Source organism: Hippocampus guttulatus, chromosome 12 (genome assembly GCF_054856545.1).
Source record: "Hippocampus guttulatus isolate MCC_2025c chromosome 12, RoL_Hgut_1.0, whole genome shotgun sequence".
Lineage (NCBI taxonomy): Eukaryota > Metazoa > Chordata > Actinopteri > Syngnathiformes > Syngnathidae > Hippocampus > Hippocampus guttulatus.
This window is the reverse complement of record NC_141272.1, coordinates 3,329,076-3,355,713: the sequence shown is the minus strand read 5'-3', so window position 1 is coordinate 3,355,713 and position 26,638 is coordinate 3,329,076. Positions and strand designations below refer to the sequence as shown.

Sequence of the window (26,638 nt, the reverse complement as noted above, 5' to 3'; positions counted from 1 at the left end):
CATTCGAACAATCCTGATTATTTGAATCAGGTGTGTTGCTCCTGGGAGAGCTGAAAAACAGGCAGGACAGCGGCCATTGAGGACCGACTTTGGACACCCCTGCGAGTTAAGTACATCATGAGGTTAGTTTGAAAAACGTACTGTAAAGGTGTTTGATAGAGATTATTTGAAGGCGCCGCGTAGGCAAAACACACACCGCATGTAGACGAGGCATGGTTGTATTCATGGCCTTTCATATAATCTTATCTCTCAATGTCAACACGCTTTTATTTGATGGACAGTAAACATGCTCCTTGGCTACTCGCCTGTGAAAAACTGTTGTATTCACGTACCCTCGGATTTTGTGCTACAGCAAATTCACGTGACCATAAAAACACGACGATTTGAGAATAATAATGTTATCCCATAAGGGTATTCGCTCTAATAGTTTGCTGAGAGTCGTACAAATTAATTTAAACTAAATCGTATGCATTTAGTCAAATTAAAGTTAGAAGAATAACAAATATTAGACTTTCGATGTTCCCTGAACGCACTGGCCGTCCGGGAGTAAAGTCAGTTTGGTGACGCTCGTCTCTGTTGCAGGAACACAGCCGATAAAGAGCACCTCCACCCCTCCTACCTTTCAGTGCTTTGAATTGTTTGACCAGTGGACAACACGGCTTCTGACGAGGAAGGAGGACATACAGTTAACCTTAACGGGAGGAAGCTTGACAGAGCGAAGGGCGTGAAAGAAAAACCGCTCTTTTAAGCTTAAAAAAAGGCAACGAAAGCGCTCGGGCTGCTCTTTTGCCTTATTTTTTAGGAGGGTGGGGGTTCTGCTGTCAAATTCAGCACTTTTACCAGCCACCCACATATCGTCTCCCCCTAAAAAAAAAAAAAAAGAATAATACGCCGCTTTACCTCCACTTATCGGGGTCTTCTCGTCGGGAAGCGGAGAGGTGAAAAGAGCCGTCAAATTCCTCTTTGACCTGGGGAAAAAAAAGTGGTCGCACTCCGCGGACAGGTGAGTAAAATCTCCTGCACTTGCCACTATAATTTGTTTACACGCCCTCAAATTGTCATCAACCGTTCTGTGAACGACTGTGAAAATTTTCAACACAAAACCCCCCAAAACGTTTTAATTGTACACCACTTTTATTGCTGCTCTTATTCTGCTGTAGTGTTTATACTCCAACCTGACATCTAAAGCTACATTAGAAAAGAGTCGTGTCATTTTATGTCCTTGCGTGACTTCTGTCTGTTAAGTCGTCATAACAATGATAACTTCATTTATCTGATAGTAGTTTTTAATTGTCATCTTGTGGCATCTTCATGCCAAAGAACTAAGTCAACGTGAGTTGAGGAGCTTCATCGAGACAAAAGTAGTGTTTTCTCACAATCTTGTGTCAAATATGGGCCATTGTAAACCCTTCCTGGAGGGTGTCAATTACTCATGGATTTTTGCTTTTTGCAGCATAATGTCACGACACCTAGTCCGTAAACAAAAACAGCGCAGCTCAGCTGTGTTATGGCTAGCAATGTGTTTTTTTTTTTAAAAAGCCTCTCCAGGCATTTCAGATGGATCCTAAGCAATAACAAATGCCAGTGTTTGATAGCATAATAATTCGCACATTTCAAACTGTTTTGGTCGCTCTTGTCTGCATGGTTCATTGCCTAAAAGACAAACTGTTGTTGTTAAACCTTCCCAGAAGCAAAATACTTATGCCACCACTTCATTTTTAATGTCATCACAATCTATTACTGTTGATGAAAAAAAAGACAAGCAGTTTGGTTTGTAAGCTTTTCCAAAATGTGACCTGACCTTAAAAAAACCATGGGACACACGTACCGTTACACTGCTCTTACATGAGCAAATAGATTTCGTTTTGTTTCATCGAGACTTTCAACTGAGTGAATAAGATGTTGAGGGACCGCGAAGCAATGCAAAGGAGGGAGGTCGGGTTTTTATTTTTTTTATTTTTATTTTTTTTGTGCGCTCCCACAACAATGGTTGCCATCATGTCCGTGCATGCCGCGGATGTCTTTGTCAGCTGTTTGCTCTCCAGGCCACACTATCTGCTCTGCAGTTACCTACCGTCAACACCAAAAAGATGCTTTGTCCAACACCAAACAGGCATTCGCGGTAGAAAACCCGCTTCTACCATGAACCCAAATGCGGCCACATCCGGAGAAAGTAGACAAATTAGTTCAGTAGAATGGACTTGAAATGTCATGGAAGCATTTCTCCCGTTGGAGTTTTGGTACTATTTTGTCTGGTTACGATCATGCACATGACATTTGCCGGTCTGGCTGCATCCTTTTGCAGCTTGTCTTATGTTTTGATGGTTTAATGGCAACGTAGAATACAAGTCAAGACAAGATGAAAGAAAACACGCCTCTTGGCTGACGGGGCTGCTCGTGCTTGTGGAGTGATTGATGTAGGAAGGTCATGTCGGCATGAACAAGGTTATGAATGGAACATTTTGGGAGCAACTCGTGTCAACACAATCATAAACTAGGGCCTTGACAAAGAGGTGATTGCAATATAACAAGATGGAGAGCAAAATACGGTCAAACTGCCACCTCCGTAAGAGGAACGCAATCCTGGAATAGGTTGCCAATACACATTAGAGACCGTGATAACATTCCACTTTTCAAAAAAAACAACAAAAGAAAACGTATACAGATGTTAAAAATACATCAGACATGCACATTTCCAGACTCCAGCCCGTTCCAGTGCAAATTTGTAGCTCTAAGTGATTTGTCTGTCCCTGTCTTTTGTCTTGTAATCGAAGACTGCAACTCATTCATTCATCTCCCGAACCGCTTCATCCTCACTAGGGTCGCGGGGGTGCTGGAGCCTATCCCAGCTGTCTTCGGGCAGTAGGCGGGGGACACCCCGAATTGGTAGCCAGCCAATCGCAGGGCACACAGAGACGAACAACCATGCACACCCTCACTCACACCTAGGGACAATTTAGAGAGATCAATCAGCCTGCCATGCATGTTTTTGGAATGTGGGAGGAAACCGGAGTACCCGGAGAAAACCCACGCAGGCCTGGGGAGAACATGCAAACTCCACACAGGGAGGCCGGAGCTGGAATTGAACCCGGTACCTCTGCACTGTGAAGTCGACGTGCTAACCACTGGACTACCGGGCTGCCAAGACTGCAACTGTTTGTATCATTTCTTTCATGATGTCTTACCTATTTGGTTTTTATTTCTGTCGTTGTAGTCTTCAAGTTTTCTGTGTCTCACGGTGCTTTTAGAAACCTGCCTTGGGACTACATCTGAAAATTAGCATTTATGCTAAGTCAGGCGCATTTACACAGTTTATTCTTGTGTTGATTAATGTGCACTGCCTCCAATGAAATAAATACATATATAAAAATAAATAAACTGTAGGATAAGGACACGAGTGGGATTGTTGTGGTCCGTGTGAATTGAACTCGTGGCTCCTGGAAAGAAAGCGTCACATTAGGAAAAAAAAAACAGGCAAACAAAAGACACATATACAGTAGGTAGCAAGTATTAAGTGTCAATAACGGCTCAATAATGCATCGTTTACATAGTGGCATAGAAGGTTTTATTCCAAAACAAGGTATGGATTTTTTTAACATTCATTTGAAATGGACCTACCATGTTCCAAAAAAAAGAAAAGAAAAGGATTTGCTGGATTCTAAAATTGGTTGGCCCAAATAATTGCGGGTGAATGTGAACAGTCACACCCGGATTAATTTTCATAGCGCACGAAGTTCTATTGTTTAGCAGAGGGATGGCCAATATTTCAGAAAAACTCTGTCGATATCCAACTAGCAAGAAATAGGTGGAGAGTGCTCTCCGGCATGACTTATTTCACAAACCCTCATTTCTGAACGCATCCAATATGTGTTTGCATAGCTGGGAAAAAAAAAAGTTGTTCAATGGCAGAGGCTGACATGCCTTTATTAGGCCTTGGCAATCAGTGGTGGATTGTACATCAAATCCAGAGGACAGCAGCTCAAGAAATGAAAATGTGGGCATATAAGGCCTGAATGAGTGGAGATGTTTGACGCTTGCTGCCTGTCGTTCCACTGCAAGCCTGCGAGCACCTTGATAATCAAACTGGCATTGGGTTTGACGCGCTGAATCGATAATGATGACAGTTACAATTTTTTTTTTTAATTGAATACTTTCTGTCACTCGGGACCAGTGTCACGCGCAGCTCCTCCAGACCGGCGTCTCGTACGGCTTTGCCGTGCATGTGGAAAGTCCGGCGTTGCTTTGTCAAGCGCTTTCCGTGCAGGATCCTCTCAGCCAATTTGAATCCATGCAGCCCTGAAAACAAAACTTCCCCGAGCTAACGGAGGAGGCTCCCTAATGCGTGGTTGACATTATTTTTAACTCAAAAGCAAAACATGAGAGCGATTTTATTTATTGATTGATTTATTTGCAAGTCTCCACCTACTCGTAACTGTCGAGGTTTCATCTTGGGAAGGTTTTGCGAAGCATGACGGCTGACTTGGCTATGTGAAAGGGGGTTGTGGTGGCACTTTGTCAAGGTCTTCACCGCACAGACTTGGTGGGGGGGGGGGGGGATGATAGATGTCTGCCGTCGGCCAGGAAGTATTGAACTGAGCATCTATCGAAGCAACCCATCCGCTCGCTGTCAGTTCTTGTCATAGGAAAGTGTAGCCAAGTTTGGCAAGAGGCAGGCTATGCCCCGGATGCCATCATGACCTCTTAACCGCCTTCCTGACAAACGGAGAGCCGCAAGCATAATTATAACGAGCTGACGACGTGGCTTCAACACAACGCTTTATAATACACAATAATTAAATGGAGGCCTAATGGTTTACCTTTTTAGGTGATGACCCATCCGATATGTCATTAGACTGAGTACATTATAACCAGCCGGGTTGACGCGGTGGTAGGTGGGGACAAAATGCGTGTGCCGCTCACAGGCGAGTGAGTGCGAGTTGAGAAAATAATTCAACGACTGAAATGAAAAGTGCACGCTGTACTGTATACTCCACAATACAATACACGAAGCGTCTATCCGACCTCGTATTGGGCCTCAAAATGATTGATGGGTTATATATTTTTTTTTGGTGGGGGGGGACTCAATTCTAGCAATAATTGTGTGATTTATGAAACAATGTTTTTCATCGTAACATCTAAATGGTGCCAAGCGTCTTTGCTGGCGAACTCTCTCAGCGCCGAACAGACTTTAACAGCTCTGATGCGATGACTGTCGTCGCCCGTTGTTCTAATGGGCTTTGTCGCTCATGTGTCACTAATCGACTCCCTCTCAGTCACTTTCTCTGGCCTCTTGGCTCACTCGAGTTGCCAACCGTGGATGCTTTTGCGACTTCATTTGCTTTCCCGTTCGCATCTCGCCAAGCGGCTGAGATAGTTTCTGTCAAAAATCATATAAATATAAAGACATTGAAAATAACCTCCATGAATTAATTCTTTAAAAACTGAATTTATGCATTGAATTGTTCATTCATTGAAATCTGAAAAAAAAAAATAGACGGAGGTCATCGTAGTTGCATTTACTCACTGGACTTTTATTTCCCGACACATTTGTCTCTATTTATTTATAAACACCATACTTGATCATTTATAAACTCGATAAATAACGGTTTAATTCACCTGTGAACATATACATGGTGCCGCGAGCGTGGCTGCCTTTACAGCAGCTCCTATTTTTTGTTCTTCTACTTCCTTTCATAACTTTCCTGCTGTGAATTGGGAATTTCTCCATTGTTAGACTAATAAAGGTTTTCTTATCTTGTATACAAAGTCAAGAAATGTGACAAAATCCCACAAATAATCTTGACGTCCTATTAATCCATGGAATTGTCTAATTCCATTTGTTTCATCAAAATGGAAGAGACAATTGTATAGACGCTCAAATAAAAGCTGTGTTTTCTGCGACCCGACGCAAGCAGGCGAAAATATTCGAATGTCTCTGTTGAAAAGTTTGGAATCCGGTTTCACGTAACGGCAAGAAATGCCAACGGATATGTTTTGAAGCGCACTGCGAGGCCAATACTGGGATGACCCAGACTAACAAAGTCAACATCACGGCTCAGGTAACAAAAGCTATAAAACGATGATCCGAGGCAAGCTCGGATATCCAGCATTAAAGATCACGCGGTAATAAAGTGTCATTAAAAAAAATAATAATAATAATTGCAATCTCAGGCAGATGGAATCACATTCCTCCGAGCAGGTCTGGACACGTGCCTTTTCCCGCTCGCTTGATGACTCATTGCCGTTTGAAAAATCCAGTCGGAGGCGGTCCCCTTCGAGTTTAGTTCCCTGCCGCTCACTTCATTTCCACCCCAAAGGTCGGAAGAAGACCCCTCGTTTGCAAGGGAAATGCTGAAGCGTTTCCTCATTGTGACTTTTCGGATGAGAGGAAGTGAAGCAGCAGAAAAGGAGTTGCCAACAGCTGTCTCACGAGTTCCGCCAACCCTTGACCGACGCGGATGATTTCCCGGCTTCCTTTTCCCCTGATTGCTAGCGTCAATGGAGATGTGTTTTTATCAATCAATACTTTCACTTCCTGTCTTACGGCCAACTGATTGCTCCAATCGAGAATCGTTTAGTTCTGGAAATGGATGTGATATCCTCAAGCAAATTGCTCGAACCCGTCGAGCTGCCTGAATAAATATCAAAAATCATGTTTATGGAAAGTGTGGCACGATTCTGTCCTGCTTTGAATGCTTTTCACCTCATTTTTATTCCAGTCAAATCGGAATTCAATTGATACCTCACTCAAGAAATCAATGTTTTCTTGGAATGGTGCTTAATCAGATTTGATAGAGACCCGAAATTCTGGTATTGATGAGTGAACGTCAGTGAAATGTCAGTCAACACTTTTTTTATTATTATTTTTTTACTCAAGTACCGCATTTTACACGCTGAAATGACAAAGTCATTTACTGTTACATGAAAGAGAAGTTTTGAATCTTTTTGTTTGTTTGTTTGCAGCATGGTGTGTCAGTGGGACGGTGCGGCCCACCCTGCTCAGGTTGGTTGCAGTTTTTCCTTTTATGTGGTCAGGGGCGTTCCATCACACTTGTCCCTTTTGTAAAATCATATTGTTGCGCATGGCCTGTGGCAAAAATGAGTTTGGCGGCCAGATATACAAGAAAAACATGATGCGAGCTGAATTCCGACAGTGTCGTAGTAATAAATTGCAACACTATAATTTTTTTTTTTTTTTTTTTGAGAGACGGGAGACCGACGGTGTCGCGTTTGTGGTCTGCAATGAGTGGAAATTCAAAGGGTGGGACTCCCCTGATGCTCATATCACAACATGAGCTGACTTTCATCGCGTGGCCATCAAAAGTCATTTATAAACCGTCACTATTTGAAAATGTTCCTTTTTAAATGTAGCGTAACCAGAGCTACGTAAATATACAGTGCAGTCATCTAATCTGAGCCTATGTCCTGTTTGTTCAATACTCCCGTGCGACTCATTTGACGTCATTTATTCACAAGAAATATTAGCTAAGGGTGATAGCAATGAAAGCGTGTCCGCACTATTGTGTCAAGTTGGCTGTGTGACCAAAATCCGCGCTAAGCGTCCTTTGCAACATTATACCTCGAGACACAACGCTGAATTCATTTTTATAATCCGTCGAATACCCTGCGGAAATTGAAAGCGCAGGAGCAGCTATGTCAGGAACTTGTGCGGTCCTGCCGGGCGGGTGGGCCGGGTTCATGACACCCGCGGCTGCGACCCGCCCTCACCGGAGCAGTTGCGCTAATAACCGGAAACGCAGCCACTGCAGCCGATGCTAATGAGCGGCTGCCCAGAGTTTAGACGGCGTGATTACAGCAGGAAGTGTTATCGTGACTCTCTGAAACATTCAAATAGCCTAATAGCCCCATAATCGGCCATCTAGGCCCTCGACGGACGATTAGATCTTGGGAACGAGGAGTTTTACCTGTGGGTTTGTCCGAGTGCGCACGTCTAATTCATATACAGACATCAAATGTGCGCTTCGTTGCTCTCGAGCTATGACCACCGATTGGACTTTGGAGTTTCACGGCACAGCGGCAGGCCCCGTCGTGTCAAAATAAACTTGGTGCAAGCAGTGTTTGTTGTTATTGTAGCGCATTGCAGAGTCCCGATGCTGAATCAGCATCAGCCCCAAAGTGGGCTCTGATTTATGACTTGGAATTTTGACACGCTGCACTTCTTTGCACATTGAACTGAAAGTTCACAGAGTGAAAAAAGATGTAGAGAATGCCTCGCAATATGGAAGTTCCAACTTCCAAATGCTGTTCCCATTGTGCGAATTGTTTGCCGGGAATATTTTGAGGGTTGCTATAGACACTGTACAATTTGCCCGACCCCCTTTTTTTTTTCTTCATGGGTTTATGTTTACGCAATCTTGAAAAGTGTTGTCACTTGTATCGTGAATTTCTGACCCGTCTTTAATTCATTGGGCTTACAACAGTCATAACAACAACAGCTGACAACTCACTTTTCCAAACTCGAAGCTTTCTCTGTCAATAGCCCCGCTCAAAGTGGACGAATGGCCGACTCAAATCATGCTGAGCATATTAATTGTTACATGCTGAGCACAGCAGAGATTTTTCGAAAGACACTCTTAGTGCTGTTCTGTTGCCGTCGTTTTTAGCATCGGCATTCCCAGCTCACGGACAGCTGAAACATCTGTGAAGAAATTTGTCTTGAAACAAAGTTTCCACACGCACACAGCAGTACATTACAGAACGGAAGATTTTTTTTGGGGGGGGGGGGGGTACTTTCACATATTGTCGCTGTCCAGTGACGCATATGAATGTGTTTTTCTTTTTTATTGGTGGCTGGAGACACATTGCGGTTACCTGCGACTATCGACCGCTGGTACCAGAAAGCCGGCCTTACTTTTTAGGAATTGAATTCCCAAACATATGAGGCTTTAGAACTTTGAATGTAGCATTTGTGATACGGTGTCCTAATATTATATTACAGCATCCATCCGGTCTGTGAGATGTTTGACTTGTGGAAGCAGGACTGACAGAAGGAGCATGGTCAAACACCAACCCCTCCAAGTCTATGAGCGCCAGCTGTGTTTGTCTTGCATCACCGGGATCTACGGTTGCCGCTGGAAACGCTATCAGCGCTCCCATGATGACACCACCAAGGTAAGCAGAACAAGTGTTTGGTCACCTCTCTGGATGTGAGCATCCCAACAGCGTACTGCATGTGCCACGTTGTTGCATTGGCCCGATTTTGAAAGATCTTTCATTTACAATTTGACATGCAAGGATCTTTTTGATGCGAGTCCACATAGTGCACGGGAAGGGAAATAACATTGGTTTGGGTCACATTGTGGACATCCCCACATCCATCCATCCATCCATCCATTTTCTGATCCGCTTACCCTCACAAGGGTCGCGGGGGGGGAGGGGTTTCGGACCCTATCCCAGCCGTCTTCGGGCAGTAGGCGGGGGACACCCTGAACCAGTTGCCAGCCAATCGCAGGGCACACGGAGACAAAAAAAAAAACATCCGCACTCACCCTCACACCCAAGGACAATTTTGAGTGGTCAATCAGCCGCCATTGCATGTTTTTGGAATGTGGGAGGAAACCGGAGTACCCGGAGAAAACCCACGCAGGCACGAGGAGAACATGCAAACTCCACACAGGGAGGCCGGAATCGAACCCCGCTGCACTTGTGAGGCCCATTTTCCCCACATTCAGCAGCGAATGATGCTGTGCAGGAGGGGGAAAGAGTTCAAAACAACACCCCGCACAAATGCTGAATTTTGCAATCTGTTGTGGGTTGGAATCCATAAGTGCGTGCTCTCCATCCTCAGGGACCTTTTGGTAATTACCTTCTGAGTGAAAGTGTCCTCGCCGCTGTCATACAATGACCTTCATCCTCCAAAGGCTTTTGTTGAATCACAATACAGTCTGCCGCCACATCGAGTCTGCGCACTAATCAGTCAGCCATGTCAAATTCATTTAAAAAAATCTTGATTATTTTCTTTTCAAAGTTGCTTTTGCCTCAGTTCTCAAGTTTTGAGACAGTTCATGTGATCATATCCTGCTGTATATATTAATGCAGGAAATGCTGCATGAGGCCATTTTTGCCATCATAAATATCAATCTCGCGAAGGCATTTGGCCTGGCTTTTTCCTTCGGCTCATCTCTCCATTTGGACGCAGGAGTTGCGTGGTTGCAGCAGTCTCACAGCATGAAGCCTCGTGTTCAGTGTCCACACTCGAAATGCACTTCAACGCTTACGTGGAGAATTTGTTTATGCCCACATGTGCACTGTGGACAAGTAGAAACCTGCAAAACACACACATACACACACACACGCACAGAGTCTGATCCTGTCAACTCAACCCGTAAAGACAATTTGCAGCATGCATTAAGTCTCTAAAAGAGAGAGAGAAGTATGGAAGGTGCTTCACAATCATTTGTCGAGGTATTGATTTCTGGTCTCCTTTGTACAGGAAACTGGACACGGTGTAGCTCTATTTCCTGTTGCAAGCGATGGTCCTCTCCACTCAACGGAGAGTGCCGAGTCAGCATTCTTTCGTTGAGAAGCTCATCCTTTAGTTTTGTCCATTTGAACTACTTGTCTTTGACTCCACACTTTTGTTGAACTGTATTTTGTACAATCGAGACTTTGAAAATTACGGCGGGAGAGAATCCATTTCCGTTTTTACAACAGGAAACGGTGGAAAAAAATGTCATCGTGAAACATGGGTTACTTTAGCCATATTATACTGAGCTGCCCGGACAGAAATGTGATGCATCATTTTCCTGATAAACTCGTCACACTTGCTGTCACGACGACCAATCAAGAAGGGGTGTCAGTTTCCAGTAACTGGACCTGAGTGATTCGTGGGGTGCGTGAGAACTGACAATCTGATGCTGAGACAGTTGAAGAAGCATTCAAAACTCACAAAAGGATGCTCTGCCTTTTTTGTTTTCCTTTTTTTATCCCCCCCCAACCCACCCCACCCCTCACATTCAGGTCAGCATTATGTCCTCAGTGAGTCTGCTTTTGTGTGAACGTGCGTGTGTGTATGTGTGTGTGTGTGTTCAAGGTGCTTTGTAGGTGCCAGGCCCATGTCACACAGTGCAAGCTGATCCGCTGCTCAGTAATAATTGAAAGTATTTCCATTTTGCCAGTCTTCAAAATTGAGTTGCACACGCACGCACGCACACACACACGCACGAAAAAAAAGGCTTTAGAAAAAGCAGCAACTGTGCTCCTGGTCTGGTGTCATTTTCCTCTGTTAGAGGTGACAACAGCAGAACCGAGAGCACCCGTCTTTGTCCGTTTCGACCCAAAAAGCTCAACTGAAATTGCCGCTTTGTTCGTATCTTCACAAAAATCAAGGTCTGAATGACTGAAGGCACGTAATTTTTTTTAAATGATTTTTTTTCTTGTTCAAATAGACATCTTTTGTACTACCTTATCATTTTTAACAGACAAGAATGCGTACACATTCTTTTTGGTCTCCCGAGCGCTCTCCTCGCACACACACTCTTGACTCTCGCTTGTCCCGGTGATATCGCGGCGTTGTAGTTAGTACGCCCTGTGTGAAATTCCAGCGAGTTATCTGGAAACGCGCAGGAATGTGACAAGATTTCGAGAGGTTAATTCCGGCCAAGATGGACGCTTGAAGCGGCGAGCAAGCGCGCCCCTCCGTTCGCGCAGTTCCCTCGCGTGCTGCATTGCTGATAATGAGGAGCTCAGTCTCCTTTTTATAAGTTCATGAAATCTTGACCCGCTCGAACTGTCGGCGGCACAATCTGTCGAGGACAAATTGTCTTCAGATAGTTGCATGAAATTGCAAGAAATATCTGCGTAAGCAAGCTCTGCATAAGCCAAGGACTTGAACTCACCGTCTTCTAAATTTCTCAATAAAGGTGAGAGCAGCTTCCGGCTAATCTAAATAATGATGTCATGTGGAGCAAAGTCTCGTCGACAGCCTGATGCAAAAAGATTGTTGTGTTCCGAAGGATTTATATCACCGCTCTGTCACAGGGTGCGATAAATGCCAGCCAGGCAGAAATGGTAATGTGATGTTCCAGGGGCAGGCCAGGCCGCACGCGTCTGCTCAGCCTGCGCTGCTGCTGAGTGAGCCGGGAAACGGGAAGAGCGTGCTTCAATCACATTTTCAAAGCAGGCTCTTTTGTTTGATGTCGCGACCACCACTTTTGCAGCTTGGTACCAAATATACGCCATATACGTCAGTCTTTAACGACAAACGTACACCCGCATATACTTTGCATTTACCTGGTGTGAAAGTGCATGAAAGAGCAGGACACTAATTAGCCGCATTGGAAGTTTTAATGAGCGATGTGAATAAGGGAATACGCGATGCAAAAAGGTTGCCGGGTCGCTTCACCTGATGGGCTTAACATTAAGCCCACTTTTTTTTTTTTTCCAAAGAAAGTTAACTTCTAAGTGGCTCTGACCTCGACGACACCGGAGCTGTTAAGTGCTTTGAACATGCAACGCCATCCAATTTGTCATTCCAGTTGCTACTGCATCGCGACTCGACTGATTCCTCGCGTGTTTTCTTTGTGTGTGTGTGTTCGTAGTGGGAGTTGCTGTGGTCCCTCGTCCTGCTTTTTACCTTCTGCGCTCTGCTGGTCTGGTTCTACTTCTGGCTGGAAGCGCACAATGACTACAATGAGTTTAACTGGTGAGCCAAGGCCATATTGGTTACGTCTCCGGTTACTTGCGGCAATGTGCAAATGATGTTTGCAGTACTCGTAAAATGTGAATAACATTGTGTCACCTCGTCCCTTTTTTTTGTCTGATGCCTCTTTGGCTGCCCCCCCCCACCCCTTTTCCATTTGCCCACTTTCTAACCTTCACTTACCCTTGAACATGTGTTGTTGTTGTTTCCATCAGCCTTCTTTCTTTCGCTCGCAGTCCCTCTTTGTGTGCCACACGTGCGCTCATATCAGGAGCTCACACCCATGTTTTATTCGAGCCGGCATCCCGCGCCTTCCAAAAAAAGAAATGCAAAATAGCCCTGCTTTTCTTCGAGCGGCGCATGCATAACAACGGTGAGGGTGATTTAGCAGCAGGGGAGTGTCTTGGTCCACCTGCAGAGGGCTGCGCATATCGGTGACAATGCAGCAGCTCTGACACCTGACTAGCCCGACATTGTGATGAGTGTTTGAATCAAAAGGACATGCAGTGGATGCACATAAGGTGAGACAAAATTATTTCCAGGATGCTGGTCGAAACTCCCAAATTTTTAACAGGTAAGCGACTGACAAGTTCGTGGGAATAGAAACACAGTAAACCACGGTCATTATTTCACATCTCACCTTCGACGATGTACATGCACCTACACGCGGTGTGGTTGTCTTCTCACTTTGAAGACCATAATTCTGTTTCTCTAAGACAGAACTTTTTCATTTCTCGACATAATGTTTCAAGCAAGTATTAATCTAACATTCCAACAGCACTCTGCGGTCGCTACGGTCGCGTTCCCTGCGGCGTCTGCGCTGGCTTTATTGCGCCAATAATGCATCAATATGCTTGCTATTTGCACGATGTCTGCCTGTGAGCCTCAGACCTTTTTGTAAACAACATCTTCACTTTTCATTTTCACTCACAACCTGTTGATGCGCAAGCAAGCGCCGCGTTTGGGATCGGACATTGGCACAATTTGATCTCGGGCAGCAGTACAAAAACATGCCCGGCTTTTGTTCCGAAGGCTTCCCTCTGGACTTTCATGATGAAATGCGGGCGAGCGCTCAATACGACTGTTATAAAATGTCTTTTTGCCGCAGGTCCCTCTACAACCGCTCTGGCGAGTGGAGCGATGGCACCGTTCCAGTCTTGGCCACCACCGCTGCTGGCTTCACCTACATTGCCTTTTTAATGGTTCGTACCTCCCACAAACATCCATATTTCATCTTCTGCGCGGCATATTTCCCGGACAGCAGCCTGTAGCCGCTCTTCTGTGTGTGTGTTTTCCCTTCTGCCAGGTTTTAGCCCTTTGTCACGTTGCTCTCGGCCAGCAGCTGAATTTGCATTGGTTGCATAAGGTACCGTTTCAACTGTGACTTTTTTTTTTTTTTGTCTTCCTTAGAATGTGTCTCATGCGTCACTCTCCGTATGTGTCACCAGGAGTGTATGCTCATTCACGAATGACTGACCCCGATAGTTTCGAACTCGACGTCACGGGGAGGTTACGAAAGCTTCGTTACGCGACAAATGCCGACAACGGGTTTTCGCCGTGAAGGGGCCGCGGGCCGCTCTGGGTTATCTTGCGATCGATGTTTGTCCAGCTTGATGCTAGGCTTTATTCTCTCCCTGTCCTCACAGATAGGAGTCACTGCAGCTCTGCTGACGACTCTCGTCGGGGTGATCTCCATCAATGAAACATGGCAGCACGAGTGGGACATCATCCCCATCTCCTTGCAGGTCGGTTGACGACAACATCGGAACTCTGAACGGCGATTTCCTATATTTTTCGATCCAATTGACAACGATCCGTTCGGTAAAGAGAGAACATTTCTCACTGAAGTCAATTTATAGCCGAAATAAAAGATTCCGCTTTTTTCGGTTTGTAGTAACCTTTAGTAAGTAGTTTTAAGATGGCTGTAATTAGTGCGATTAGCGTGAGATGCATTCCACCCGAACCGTCACATTTTTAAGGAAATGCTTCGACAAATTGCAGCCCTTATCTTTTCTCGACATCCGCTTTACCGTTCGGTGCATCCGCTTCTGCCGTTCTTGCATCCACGCAGGCCACGGGCCCGTTCCTGCACATCGGTGCCGTCGCTGCAGCCACAGCTCTGTCCTGGATAGTGGCCGGACAGGTCGCCCGGGCGGATAGAACGTGTAAGTTTGCGACACCAATTAAAAGTCACTCTTGTTTTCAGGACGTGTACAATGATTAACAGTGTGAAGGCAGTGGCCAAAGACCTTGGAGCCATGGAGTGCCAGATAATACGCATTCTTTCTGGCTCATGTCAGACAGATCACTTTTTGGAGATTTGTTTTCAATCTCGAACACAGGAATCCATGATTATTATCACGCGTGTTCACATGAATTTATTTTCAGTCAAATCAAACGATGCTTACGTGCCGCAGTGACTTTGGACGTCATCTCGGCATTTAAGGTCGTCTTATGTCAGTCCCACGCACTGACTGATTGTCATGGTCATCATACAATTGAGTCATTTCCTCAGAGGCCACGCCCATCAGATTCCCGACCTGAAAATATTCTTTCTCCTGAGAGTTAAAGAAAAGATCAGAATCAAGACTAACATTGAGGTTACTTAAATCTGTGTGTCTGAATGATGAGGTGAAAAGGTCTCCTTGCGCACGCATACACACACATACTTTGCCTTTCTCCCATTGCACACACACGCACACGGTCGCGCGCGCCACGAGCACCGCTGACCTTGAAACAACCTCCTCTGTGGTGGAGTCTCTTACTTGCCGCTGCAATTGCTCAGCTGAGCGGCAGTTGCTCTCCTGCTCTCCTGTTTTATTCATGAATATCTCCGACGTGGTCCAAGAGTTGAAAAGTGTGCTGTCCTGTAGCGTTCCAGGTGGTGGTCCTGGTCCTGTATCTCAGTTTGTTACTGGGTCTGTACGTGGTGCCGCTGTACATCGCCTCCCCTTGCATCATGGACCCCAGCAACCTCAGGCCCCGCCCCGATGTTATTGGTCACCAGGGGGCCCCCATGGTGAGTTCCAAGTGTGCCCAAACAACACTACCAGCGTGCTTTTCTGTCTGTTATCAATGGTGGGCCAGCTTTTGTCACCAACCGCTCGGTAGATGCCTTTCCTCTTTTTCCTCCCCTGCACTTCCCATCGCCGTTCTGGTGTTCATGACCTTGTGGTCAAACCACTAAAAATAACCCAACAAGATCAGCCAAGAGCCAAAGAAAGCCCTTTTATTGCCTGAGGAATGATGAGGATTTGTATTTTGCGCACCCCCTCCCCTTGCAAATACCGGCTGCATTGAAATGAACTGGAATAAATTAAAATGACACAAGATGCTGTCTTTATGGATAAAGCGGAAAGCCACATCGAGAACACGACGCCCGCCGAGACGCAATGCCGAAAGACGATTCTAATTGTGTTGCTTTTCAAGTGAGGCGAAGATGGTTTGATCCGGTTGGCTCAGTTTCCCTCTCAACGTTACACAACACTAGGATGGGAAAAGGGAGCCGCCAACATGTTTACATGCCAAAGAAAAACACGCAGCCTTCTATTTGTGATCGATCCTTACAGCGGCTTCTAAAAACGGCCGAGTTTCCGTGCGACCGTGAAAGCAAATCACATGACCTATCTCGCTTTCCCACAGGTTTACCCAATCGATCATAACATTCCTCCCGTTTTTTTTTTTCCGCTAGCTTGACTCGCTCTGTGTACAGTACGTGGGATAGAAGTGTTTCTCTCAAGTGATGTTTGGCGTGTGGGATCATATTGATTTTAGCCCATTGAATTTGTTATCCAAAGAGTTGGGGAGGGGGGGGGGGGGTTGTGTCACATTTCACAGCATTCTAGTCCTGTCGCAATTGATGTTTTGGTTCTCAAGATATAGCCAGGAATAAATCATAAAAAGGTTACGTTATAAGCACACTGAAGGAGTAATGTGTGTGTGTGTGTGTGTGTGTGTGTGTGTGTGTGTGTGTGTGTGTGTGTCGTTTTCAGCTTGCGCCGGAGAACACGATGTGGTCCTTTCAGCGAGCGCTACAAATGAATGTTACAGGGTGGGAGACGGACGTTGCAATCAGGTACCCAAACACAATCGACTCACAGGTTATTTTTGTGCCTTCTAAAAGATGACGTTCCAAAGACATGGTTGTTATTTAAAGCGGCGGTCCCCAACCTTTTTTGCCCCACGGACCGGTTTAATGTCAGACAAAATAAGATGATATGAGCTGCATGAAAACTGGTATTTTCGTGACATAATAATAAACACGAATCATGACACGAGGAACGGACTATCTGACCGTAAACGCCCTCTGGTCACTATGGGTAACGTTTAAACGTGCCTTCAAAATAAAATACACCACAAATACAAAGTGCATGAAAAATACGACTCACCCGTCGCCGTGTATTCCGCAGAATGGGCTTGATGCGCGGGAATCTCTCGTTGAGATAAATCCGTATTTTAAGTAGGACTCCTGATGCTGTCTCTTAAATGTAGCCTTCTGTTTCTTGAAAGTCGTAGGCTCCTCTTCTGTGTCCTGGCTGGACCTTTTCCCCCTTCCCAAAGACGTTTGTTTTTTACTCCTTTTGCTAGCTTCCCGGTTTCATTTTAGCTGTAACCTATTACGTGACGGAGAAGCACGCCTTGACCTGCGTCAAGAGTGACATTGTAGACGAATGTAACGGAGAATCCGGTAATTTTTCAAAATAAAACATCTTTCAGATTCCAAAATGAATAAGACGGAAGTAATGTTAATAAAGTTATTGATTCTCTCTGTGCGGACCAGTACCAAATCACCCGGGGTTGGGGACCACTGATTTAAAATGCACTCGTTTCATAAATCACAATATCACCACAATGCTTGTGATTAACTGTACAGATTTAATTTCTTGAAGTAACCCTTTAAGATTCTTGACACTCGGATATGGTTACTTTCACAGTGCGTCCATGTTTGTGTTCTTCTGCCTTGGTCCTAAAGAGAAAAATTATTTGCGATTCAAATGTTGCGCTCAGGCATTGTCTGTTGCTTGCCTGTTCTGTTCCTAATGTGATTCTCGAGATTAGCATCGAGCTCACTCCTCGCTCCTCACGCTACGATCACGTGGCCTCGTCCGCGGCAGACACAACGGAAAAGCATCTTTCCGCTCAACATTTGAAAATGAAGGTCGCATTAACAGTGGGAAGTAATCCTCTCGGGAAGATGGAAGGACGACGACGGGATGCCGGTATCGATAATAGGGTTGAGATGATAACATCCCATTAATTGCCGATCGGTGAGCTTGCCGGTTACGGACAGCTGATCCAGTTCAAGGGCAGGTTCCGTCTTCAGAGAGATAATAACGGCTGTCTTTTAAGGCCGAAGTATAGAAGAAACGTCTCAGCGTAACACATTGTAGTTTACTCCGCCCACAATAAGAAGCATATTAAGAGTCTGCAAAGTTTGGAATTGTCTTTTTTTTTTCCCCCCCCATTTGCTCGACGGTAACCTATTCCCTCTCTGCCACGTGTTAGCGTCGACGGCATTCCATTCCTGATGCACGACCCAACCCTGCGCAGGACGACCGACGTCGAGAACATTTTTCCCGACAGGCAGATGGAGGACGCCGCGTTGTTCAACTGGACCGATCTGCAGCAGCTCAATGCAGGACGGTGGTTCCTCAAGGTGGGGCCCGCAGCTTCCAAAAAAGAAAAGAAAAATCATTCGCTTGTCTTACTGAACAGCCTCTATTTGTGCAGGAATTATTATTATTATTCGTCTTTTCCTCCACCCTCCGCTTCCTCAGGACGACCCCTTCTGGACGACGCACACTCTTTCGTCCCACGAAAGAAGCCGAATTGCCAACCAGAGTGTGTGCAGCCTCGAGGAGCTACTAAAACTGGCCTCTTACCACAACGCCACCGTGGTGTTCAGGCTCAGGAGACCCCCTGTGGGCCACCGCTGCTACCACAGCTGGATCAATGACACTCTGCAGGCCGTGGAGCGATCCGGGGTTCCTCAAAGTCTGGTTGGAGTTGTCCTACTTCAGTCCCGTTGTAGCCTTCTGGGTTCTTCCTTTTTGGAGTTGAATACGGTTGTACCTGACCTGTGATTGCAGGTGATGTGGACTCCGGACGAAGACAGGGATCAGGTGAGACAGCTTGCACCTGGTCTGGTCCAAACATCCTTGGTCAAGCAAGATCCTCAACGCCTCAGAGAGGCGAGCATCAGCCAGCTGGTACTCAGATACAGCCAGGCGACCACTCGGGAAATCAGGTAGATAGATATACATACTCACGCGAACACGCCTCAAGTAAGTGCACGCACACACACGCATATACATACACAAACGTTTTTTTTTAAAAACAAACGCATCTTTCAGGGACTTGTCGGAGAAAAACATCAGCCTTACCCTCTACACGGTCAACGAGCCCTGGCTGTACTCGGTGCTGTGGTGCAGCGACGTGTCTGCTGTGACGTCCGAGGCACCGCATGTCCTCAAAAAGGTGCCTTACCCCATCTGGCTCTTGGTGAGGACACAATTATTTTTTTTCTTTTTCACAATAATTTTGTCCGACGCTTTAGCCTTCACTCATCTCCTCACAAGCTCCTGAACACAAGAGTATTTCCTTCTTCTTTCAAATGACTAGGGATCCTGCTACGGATATCGGCGTCACAGTTTAGCTGCAAATGCAATTAGCTGCAGTGATGAAAAAAAACAGCGCATTGAACAGCCATGTTCAAACTTGGGTGGTGGGGGGATTTGTTGGTCTGAGGATCCCACCGCCACTCAAATCTTGTGCAACGGCAAACAAGAGCGAGCAAGACACTTGGCACGACCCGAAATTTCGTCTCTGATCGAAACCTAGCAGAATAAGCAATTTGCATCCATATACTATGAAGACCAACAAAAAGAATCCGTTTTGGATCATCCTCAAGGCTCCGCTATTGGTATCGGATATGAAAAAGTGGTATCAAACCCTCCCTATTTAATATTTTTGCTCGCCACTGTAACGTTTTGCACAGTTTGAACACTAACAATGTGTTTAATAAGGAAAATGAGAAATCTGTAGTTGTTAGATAATCGTTCATTTACAATGTATTGCTTAACCCCCCCCCCCCACACACACACACACATTTAAGTTAAATACTGAACTGTACTTAATCCGATGCAGTATATTCGTTCAGAAAAAAAAAGGTTAACCACTGGGAAATTACGTACACTGGACAGCAGCAGTTTACAAGTCGCCACACTTTTAATAATCATTGTCTAGACCAGGGGTGTCAAACTCATTTCACATTGTGGGCCGCATATAGCCTCGGTAGATGTCAAGTGGGCCGGACCATTAAAAATGACACCATACTCTGCTGTAAATAACCAAAATAATATGTATATCCTTTGTTTTGGTCTAAAGAAGCACAAGAATACTAGGAAATTGTTGAAATTTAATGAATATATTTTTTACAAAACATTACATGAAGGACCTTAGATTTCCTTAGACAAATATGCAATTTACTTTTATCATTCACATATATGCATTGCAGCTGATCCAATTGACTGTACAAAGGCACCAAACCTTAACAAGTAATTGGTATTGAAAAATATAGTAATGCACTTTTAAGATTAAACGAGATTTATAAAGAAAGGAATTTTACACGAGCATATAAATTCTAAATGTAATCCCTGCCTACACCTTACAAACTAAGGAGAGTGCTATATGTGTAAAGAATAAAGTATTCACATATCCTTGATAGCGTCTGCTGTGTTGGGTCTGTCTCAGTGACAGACTGAGGCTGGTATTGTCTTCTTCTCTGATCAAAACAAGGTTGTCTTTTTGTCTGATCAAAACAGTGTGTCCCCCTAGCGGATATTTGATGAATTGCACCTCATTAAAAATATTCATTCCGTGTCTTTTATGCATTTTTTCACTTTAAAATGATCCTGCGGGCCTGATCAAACCTCCTTGCGGGCCGGATCCGGCCCGCGGGCCGTATGTTTGACACCTCTGGTCTAGACAAATCGTGTCATGTCGTTTGTAATTTTGTAGGATTTATACAGTCGCCTTGACTGTAAAAGAAATGCCACTGCAACATTTTAACGATGAAGGTCCTAGATAATAGTTGGATTTATAAAGTCTTACGCTCGCTTTTTATCATCGAACGGTCGTCTCTCGAATCCTGCTACGTCATCACAATGCGGCTTTGCGTTTCACGGCCCGAGTAGCAAATCGGTCAGCGTCCGTGTCTCTCGCCTTATGGGAGCTCTGCATGGGAACTCCTCACCGGTGAGTCTCGCTTCCTTTTGGCAAAGTCAAGCCGACCGGCAGATGTCATCGAGTGGATGTGTAATCCAAGTATTAAAAGGAAAAAATGGACGGACACTGATTAATTCCTGGTTTGCAATCTCGTCGAAGGTTCAACCCTTTGTCTGTTAGGAGTGTATCCTTGACCTACAGCGCCATCTGCCGTTGAACACAAATAACACAAGTTAAAAAATGCGTTTTGTTTTTTAATTCCACCAGAGACCGGATGAATACTGCCTGATGTGGGTGTGTGCAGATCTCATCTCCTTTGTGGCGGTCATAGCAATATTCATTTTACAGAAGTAAGTTCACTTGCGTCAAACAATCCATGTTTCACCGGTGGACAGAAATGTCTCTCCTTTTGGCTCTCTTGTGTACTCATCCTGACTGCTTCTCAACTTCCCTTCACCCTTTTTTGATGTGTGACTAATTCCGGCGCTCCCCAATTGCTTTCCTGTGACCAAATCTGAATGATAGCCCTCCGCAATACGTCGGATTCGGAGTTAATCCACCAAAGGGCACGTCGAACACATTCTTGTGTTTTGATGATTTTGAGAGCTGCTTTTATTGCGCTTTTATCCGCATTTCACTTTTGGACCGTGCAGGAAAATACAAAAGAGATCTGGTGGGATCCGTTGCGGTTGTGCATTTGTTGTCGAGCTAAATACGTTTGCCACTCAAAGAGCAAAAACAACGTCGATTTTTTTGCAGGTTCCTTTGATTTCATCCTTTGACTTGTCCCTTTTTTTTGTGCACCAGCCGTGAATTGCTCCTCAGCTAAAGTCTCTTCGTACCTCGAGGATATGTTCAGAGACCCGACGATCGGATGACGCCGGGCATCCGTTTCTTTTCGTGGCTTCTCTGCTCGTCGGCGGCCGGTGCCGGCTTCCGAAACTGACCTCTCTTGTCTCCCGCTTTCTTTTGCCCTTTTCTTTCCTTTGTCCTTTCTCCTCTGCCTTAACTGCATGCTCGTCTCCTCTGCTGCACTCGGGCATCTTCTCTCAGCTATCACGTGATCAGGTAACGCTCTTCTCCGGTAACCGCACGCCCACCCTTGTTTTTTCATGTTAACCCGCTCTTTCTTTTGACCATTTCGCTCTTTTGAAATGTGCTCTTTTTTTTGTTTGTTTGTTTCCCCCCCTTGCCGCTCTTTTCTAAAATCACATCTGTCCATGTCTATTCCCCCACCCCCCCACTCCTCATGGATCTTGCTTGAATGACACTGCTGCCACTTCTCACGTTTCGCGTCCCAATCCGCTTTTACACACGGCACAAATTGCGACTTGAGACCGAAAGTACGAAATGTCTCAAATGAAGTTTGGATGCAGCCCAAATTAAGGGAAGTGGCTCTTAATTGTCTTTGATTGACACTGATGGACTTCAGCCTGGGGGGGGGGGGGTTCCTGCTGCTGTGCGCTTCTCTTCGTTAAGGTTAAATGAAAGGTGGGCACTCTTTAATTAACTCATTCACTCCCAAAGACGTTTTTAAACGTCTTTTCAGACTTGGTCCAGAATTGGCTGGTACTGAATGAGTGAACAGTCACCCAATCCGATTTTTTTTATGTTGAATTAAATGGAAGCTTCCAAGGGTATTTCATTCTGCAAGATCGAGAATGTACTCCCCCTTCATTTTATTTTATTTATTTCCACATGTTGTTGATACAGCCTTACTGCCCGAAGACAGCCGGGATAGGCTCCAGCACGCCCCGCGACCCTCATGAGGATTAGCGGTTTAAAAAAAAATGGATGGACGGAACGATGGACATTATTACGTACTGAAATATTTGTCAATGATATCATTGCCAATCACAAATACCCGTGCCCAAACATCAGCAGCATTTCCCTTAACGTTGGTAGGATGTGTCGCTCATCAGAAGCTAACACTCGAGCGCATGCTAATCTGTCCTTCAACGGCTCCACAATTGCGATTCTTCCTCCGCGGCGCACCCGCGCCACTTTGACGCGCTGAGCGTGAGCAGAGGCAGCGGTCGTTGATGACGTGCTTTTCTGAGCTGACATTTTGGGACCCTCCTGCAGGTATCGCACCAGCGGCATGCGAAGCTACAACCCCGAGCAGATCATGTTGAGCGCCGCGGTGAGGAGGTCCAGTCGGGACATCAATGTCATGAAGGAGAAGCTCATCTTCTCCGGTGAGAAGGACCTTCCTCTCATTCGTCTCGCTTTCCCGTCTATCTCCCGGCATGCCGTCTCCTTTTTGAGTGTCGGTGAACTTCCTCCTCTTCTTCCTCTTCCTCTTCATCCCATCAAAGGTCAAGCCCAGTAGTTGCCTCCGCCTGCGCGTCATCCCGTCGGTGACGTCCCCATTCGTCTGTGCCATCATCCTTCTTTTTAATTCTCCCTCGCTACCTGCTGCCCCTTTTCCGCATCCTCCATGCGACCCACCTTCCATCCTCCCCACCCCAACTCCCCTCGGGGAGAGCGCCACGCTTGCGGGAGCTTAGCTGTGCTCCGGTCTGTCTTACACAAAGTGGGGGTGGGTTGAAGTAAGACACGATACAGTGATGTCAAACTTTCCTTGGCTCCCTGCAGAGGTGGGGAATGGCGTCGGGAGCGGCGAGGAGCCGTATGCGGACGGCCCCAATGACTATGACTACCTCGCGGACAAAGGTGGGAGCCAATGACGGAGCGAGCGAGCGAGCCGCCAGTTGCTTTGTGTACATTGTGTAAATAAGCTTCGGCTTCCCGGACCCGCATCGGACTCAGCACTTTCCCAAGCCGTGGAATTTCTTTGGCTTGTTTGTCATTTTTAATCGGAGAATTCCATATTCTTCATTTTAAGCTTATTTAACCCAAAACGGAGTTCCTTCTATTTTAAAAGCACTGATGCCTTTTTTTTTTAATATTTAAATGCATATACCCTCTATACAAAACCAAACTGTATTTCAGCATGAAAAACGCTTCCAGCTCGTCTTCATACTGTGTGTCCTGATTTCTATTTAAAGTCGAACAGTGCAAATGCTGTCTAAAGAAGTCCCGAGGTCGCATGGAACAGTTATGATCATTTACTGTATGTGAGCTGTACAGCCAGGACAAAAAAAAAAGTGTTATGCCTCTTTTTAAACCACTTCTAGTAAGTATCCCAATTGGTTGGGTGTGTGCAACGGCCGTGGGTTGTTGTTGGGTTTTTTTCCCCCCCGCTTGTGTGCCGTGTAGTGCACGTGATGCTACGCTACAATGAAAAGTGGTGTTTGCAAGCCGGCATTGAACACAAATGCGAGTCCCGAAACTGTATTGATGGACCCCGTTTCACTTGGCTGCAGTCAAGTCGACGCTCGGTCTTGTTTACAAACCAAAAGCATCTTCATGTCACTTGCTGCTGTAAGAAAAATATGATCAAGTGTGAATAAAACTGTAAGTTAACTCAACGGGGGGGGGGGCAACTTGCCTTGTGCTTGAATTGCACTGTGCCTCGGAAGTTAATTAAATAAAAACAACTTCTAGTTAAGTCCACAAGTGCGTCGTTTGATTTTTCATTCCGAACGGGAGAGCGACTTTCATCGTAATTCTAATCAGATGTAAATGTGGTATTTTCAAGTGGGGTTTTTTTTCCCTTTTCGAAAGTGCTTGAACTTCAGAGGAACTGCTTATGCTTGAAAAGGTCCGCTGTGAAACCTTGTTGTATTTCCCCTCAATGTATTCAAATTCTGTTTAGAGCATAAAAATATTGTCATAATCATTACGACCATTTACAGTGGCGTCCACATTTTTGACTTCAAAGATAAAAAAAACACTTTGAAAGTGCTTTGTGATTTAACTTTGAAAAATCATTCTCGATTCCAAAGAGAAACTCAATTTAAGACTAAAGTAGGTGAAAGGACGAAATACGAACAAATCATTAATGTCCAGAGAAAAGCAGACATCGCCAAATTGTGTGACTTTTCTTTTCATCCAAAACACAAAGAAATCACAAAAGTTTGAGTTGCACATTTTTATTGTGGGGCTAGATTTGTGAAGCCTGTCCAAGGGATCAAAAAATACCCCAACTCAAATCATTTTGAAATCTTTTTAATTATCAGGAGTAAAGAAAGCATAAATTATACTAAGCCACGTTGCGCTGTTTCATAAACAGCCTGATAGTTCTCAGCCAGTTGTTTTGTTTTTGTAATTATTGCTTCCAGTGACGTTCCGTCAGGGCCAGCAAGGCCTTCTCTGCTGGCCTAAACATTCTCAGAAAAGTACATTTAATAAATTTACTTTTCTGAGAATAACATAAATTTAATTGATATTTTATTTTCATAAATATGTAAACAAAAGTATTCTCTGTATTCTTTACGTCATATTATTTCCACTTAGTCGAGTGGCTTTCAATGTTATTTTAAATCGATAAATAACTTATTATGGTAGAGTTTTTAACCAATCATATTTCAGATAGCTTTTGTTGCCAGGTAAACTAAACTTGCTCGGGGCCTTCAGATGAAACAGAGCAGGCCCCTGTGCGCTGTAAATGAACGGGCGCAGTCAGCTTGCAATAGCCAATCAGATCACGAGTCTGCGGACCAGGGCCAGCTAGGAAGAGCTTACGTCATAGGTGTCAAACTCAGGTCCTGGAGGGCCGCTGCCCTGTATGTTTTCCAAGTCTCCCTGTTGCAACACACCTGATTCAAATGAACAGGTTCAATGTCATGCTTACGCAGAGCCTGCTGATGATCTGATCATTTGAATCAGGTGTGTTGCAACAGGGAGACTTGGAAAACATGCAGGACAGCGGCCCTCCAGGACCTGAATTTGACACCTATGGCTTACGTCGACACTGGACGTGCGCGTTCTGTGATTGGATTAGCGCCTGCTAGAGGGAGCTGTTGCTGCATTTTGACCCAAAATGGCCGAAGGAGAAGACGTTGATCTGGTTGCAGAACTACTTTCTACACAATTTTCAAGACGGACCTTCCACTGGATTTACCAATTTAGGTTGTTTTACCAAGGCAGCAAGGAAACATCAGAGCACGGCTGGGCACTTACAAGCTACGGTGCGTTTAAAAACGTTTGGGGACACTCGTGTAGATCTGCAGCTCAGTGAACAGGCACTACATTGGTGAGTAAATGAATTTTATTTTACATTTCTTCTTATGTTATTTCGTTAGTATTAATGGTAACGAAATAAAATGACAAAGATACAAAAATGTATCAAATCTGCTCACCTGCAATTTATAATGGCGCATTGTAGTCAGCTTCGTGCACTAAAATTAGTTCAATCTCAGCTGCTCAACATTTTCAGTTATTTGCCGTTGTATAGCCTATTCTCAAAATGCAAATGATCTGTTAATTTTATTTTCAAAGAATAGTTTGTTTTGTTATTGTGTGGTTGGTGTCTTATATGAAACTGCGACATTGCGCAATTTATTGGACATACTTGTTTATGATCACACAGCATAATTTGGGTGGCCTTTTATTGAGTATTTTTTTAAATCTTTTTATTTTTTGACAATATCTGTAAATTTAGTTTCCTGCTCTTAATTGTGAATGCATACTTGGTTTTAAATGCTCCTGAAATTAAGTGCTGCCTGACGAGCCTATACTGTATTGTGTTAATGTATGTGACGTCACTGAAGGCCTAAAGTTGAAATGCACGGCCCGCTACTGATTGCTTCTCATTTGGGTTGAACTGGAACCCTATCCTTGCGGAGTTTTGAGCAAGGGCAACCTGCACTGGTTGCCAGCCAATCAAAAGGCACATGCAGACCA

The 26,638-nt window shown here is 44.9% G+C and overlaps 1 protein-coding gene and 1 long non-coding RNA gene across 6 annotated transcripts; one reads left to right on the top strand and one right to left on the bottom strand.

The window, feature by feature from the left end:
* The first annotated feature begins 552 nt into the window (after positions 1-552).
* gdpd5b (glycerophosphodiester phosphodiesterase domain containing 5b) lies at positions 553-24,409 on the top strand. 5 transcript variants are annotated; one of them, XM_086125063.1, is made up of 18 exons: positions 553-1,003; positions 6,964-7,003; positions 8,960-9,132; positions 12,561-12,664; positions 13,770-13,863; positions 13,968-14,027; positions 14,308-14,406; positions 14,733-14,826; positions 15,535-15,680; positions 16,654-16,736; positions 18,167-18,317; positions 18,439-18,660; positions 18,751-18,908; positions 19,015-19,162; positions 21,155-21,237; positions 21,941-21,955; positions 22,973-23,085; positions 23,206-23,444. In XM_086125063.1, exons 3-18 carry the CDS (start codon positions 9,016-9,018, stop codon positions 23,217-23,219), a joined length of 1,701 nt encoding a protein of 566 aa, XP_085981189.1. In that variant the 5' UTR covers positions 553-1,003; positions 6,964-7,003; positions 8,960-9,015; the 3' UTR covers positions 23,220-23,444. The 5 variants fall into 5 exon arrangements, with proteins under 5 accessions (XP_085981189.1, XP_085981190.1, XP_085981186.1 ...); XM_086125060.1 differs by lacking the exon at positions 23,206-23,444 and adding an exon at positions 23,486-24,409 and having other exon boundaries at positions 555-1,003; XM_086125064.1 differs by lacking the exon at positions 21,941-21,955 and having other exon boundaries at positions 554-1,003; positions 23,206-23,442.
* On the bottom strand, positions 17,517-21,045 carry LOC147196972 (uncharacterized). The gene is made up of 2 exons (XR_015102425.1): positions 20,774-21,045; positions 17,517-19,242 (listed from the first exon to the last, which is right to left on the bottom strand). It is a non-coding gene; the product is annotated as an uncharacterized LOC147196972 (long non-coding RNA).
* Positions 24,410-26,638: the final 2,229 nt, after the last annotated feature.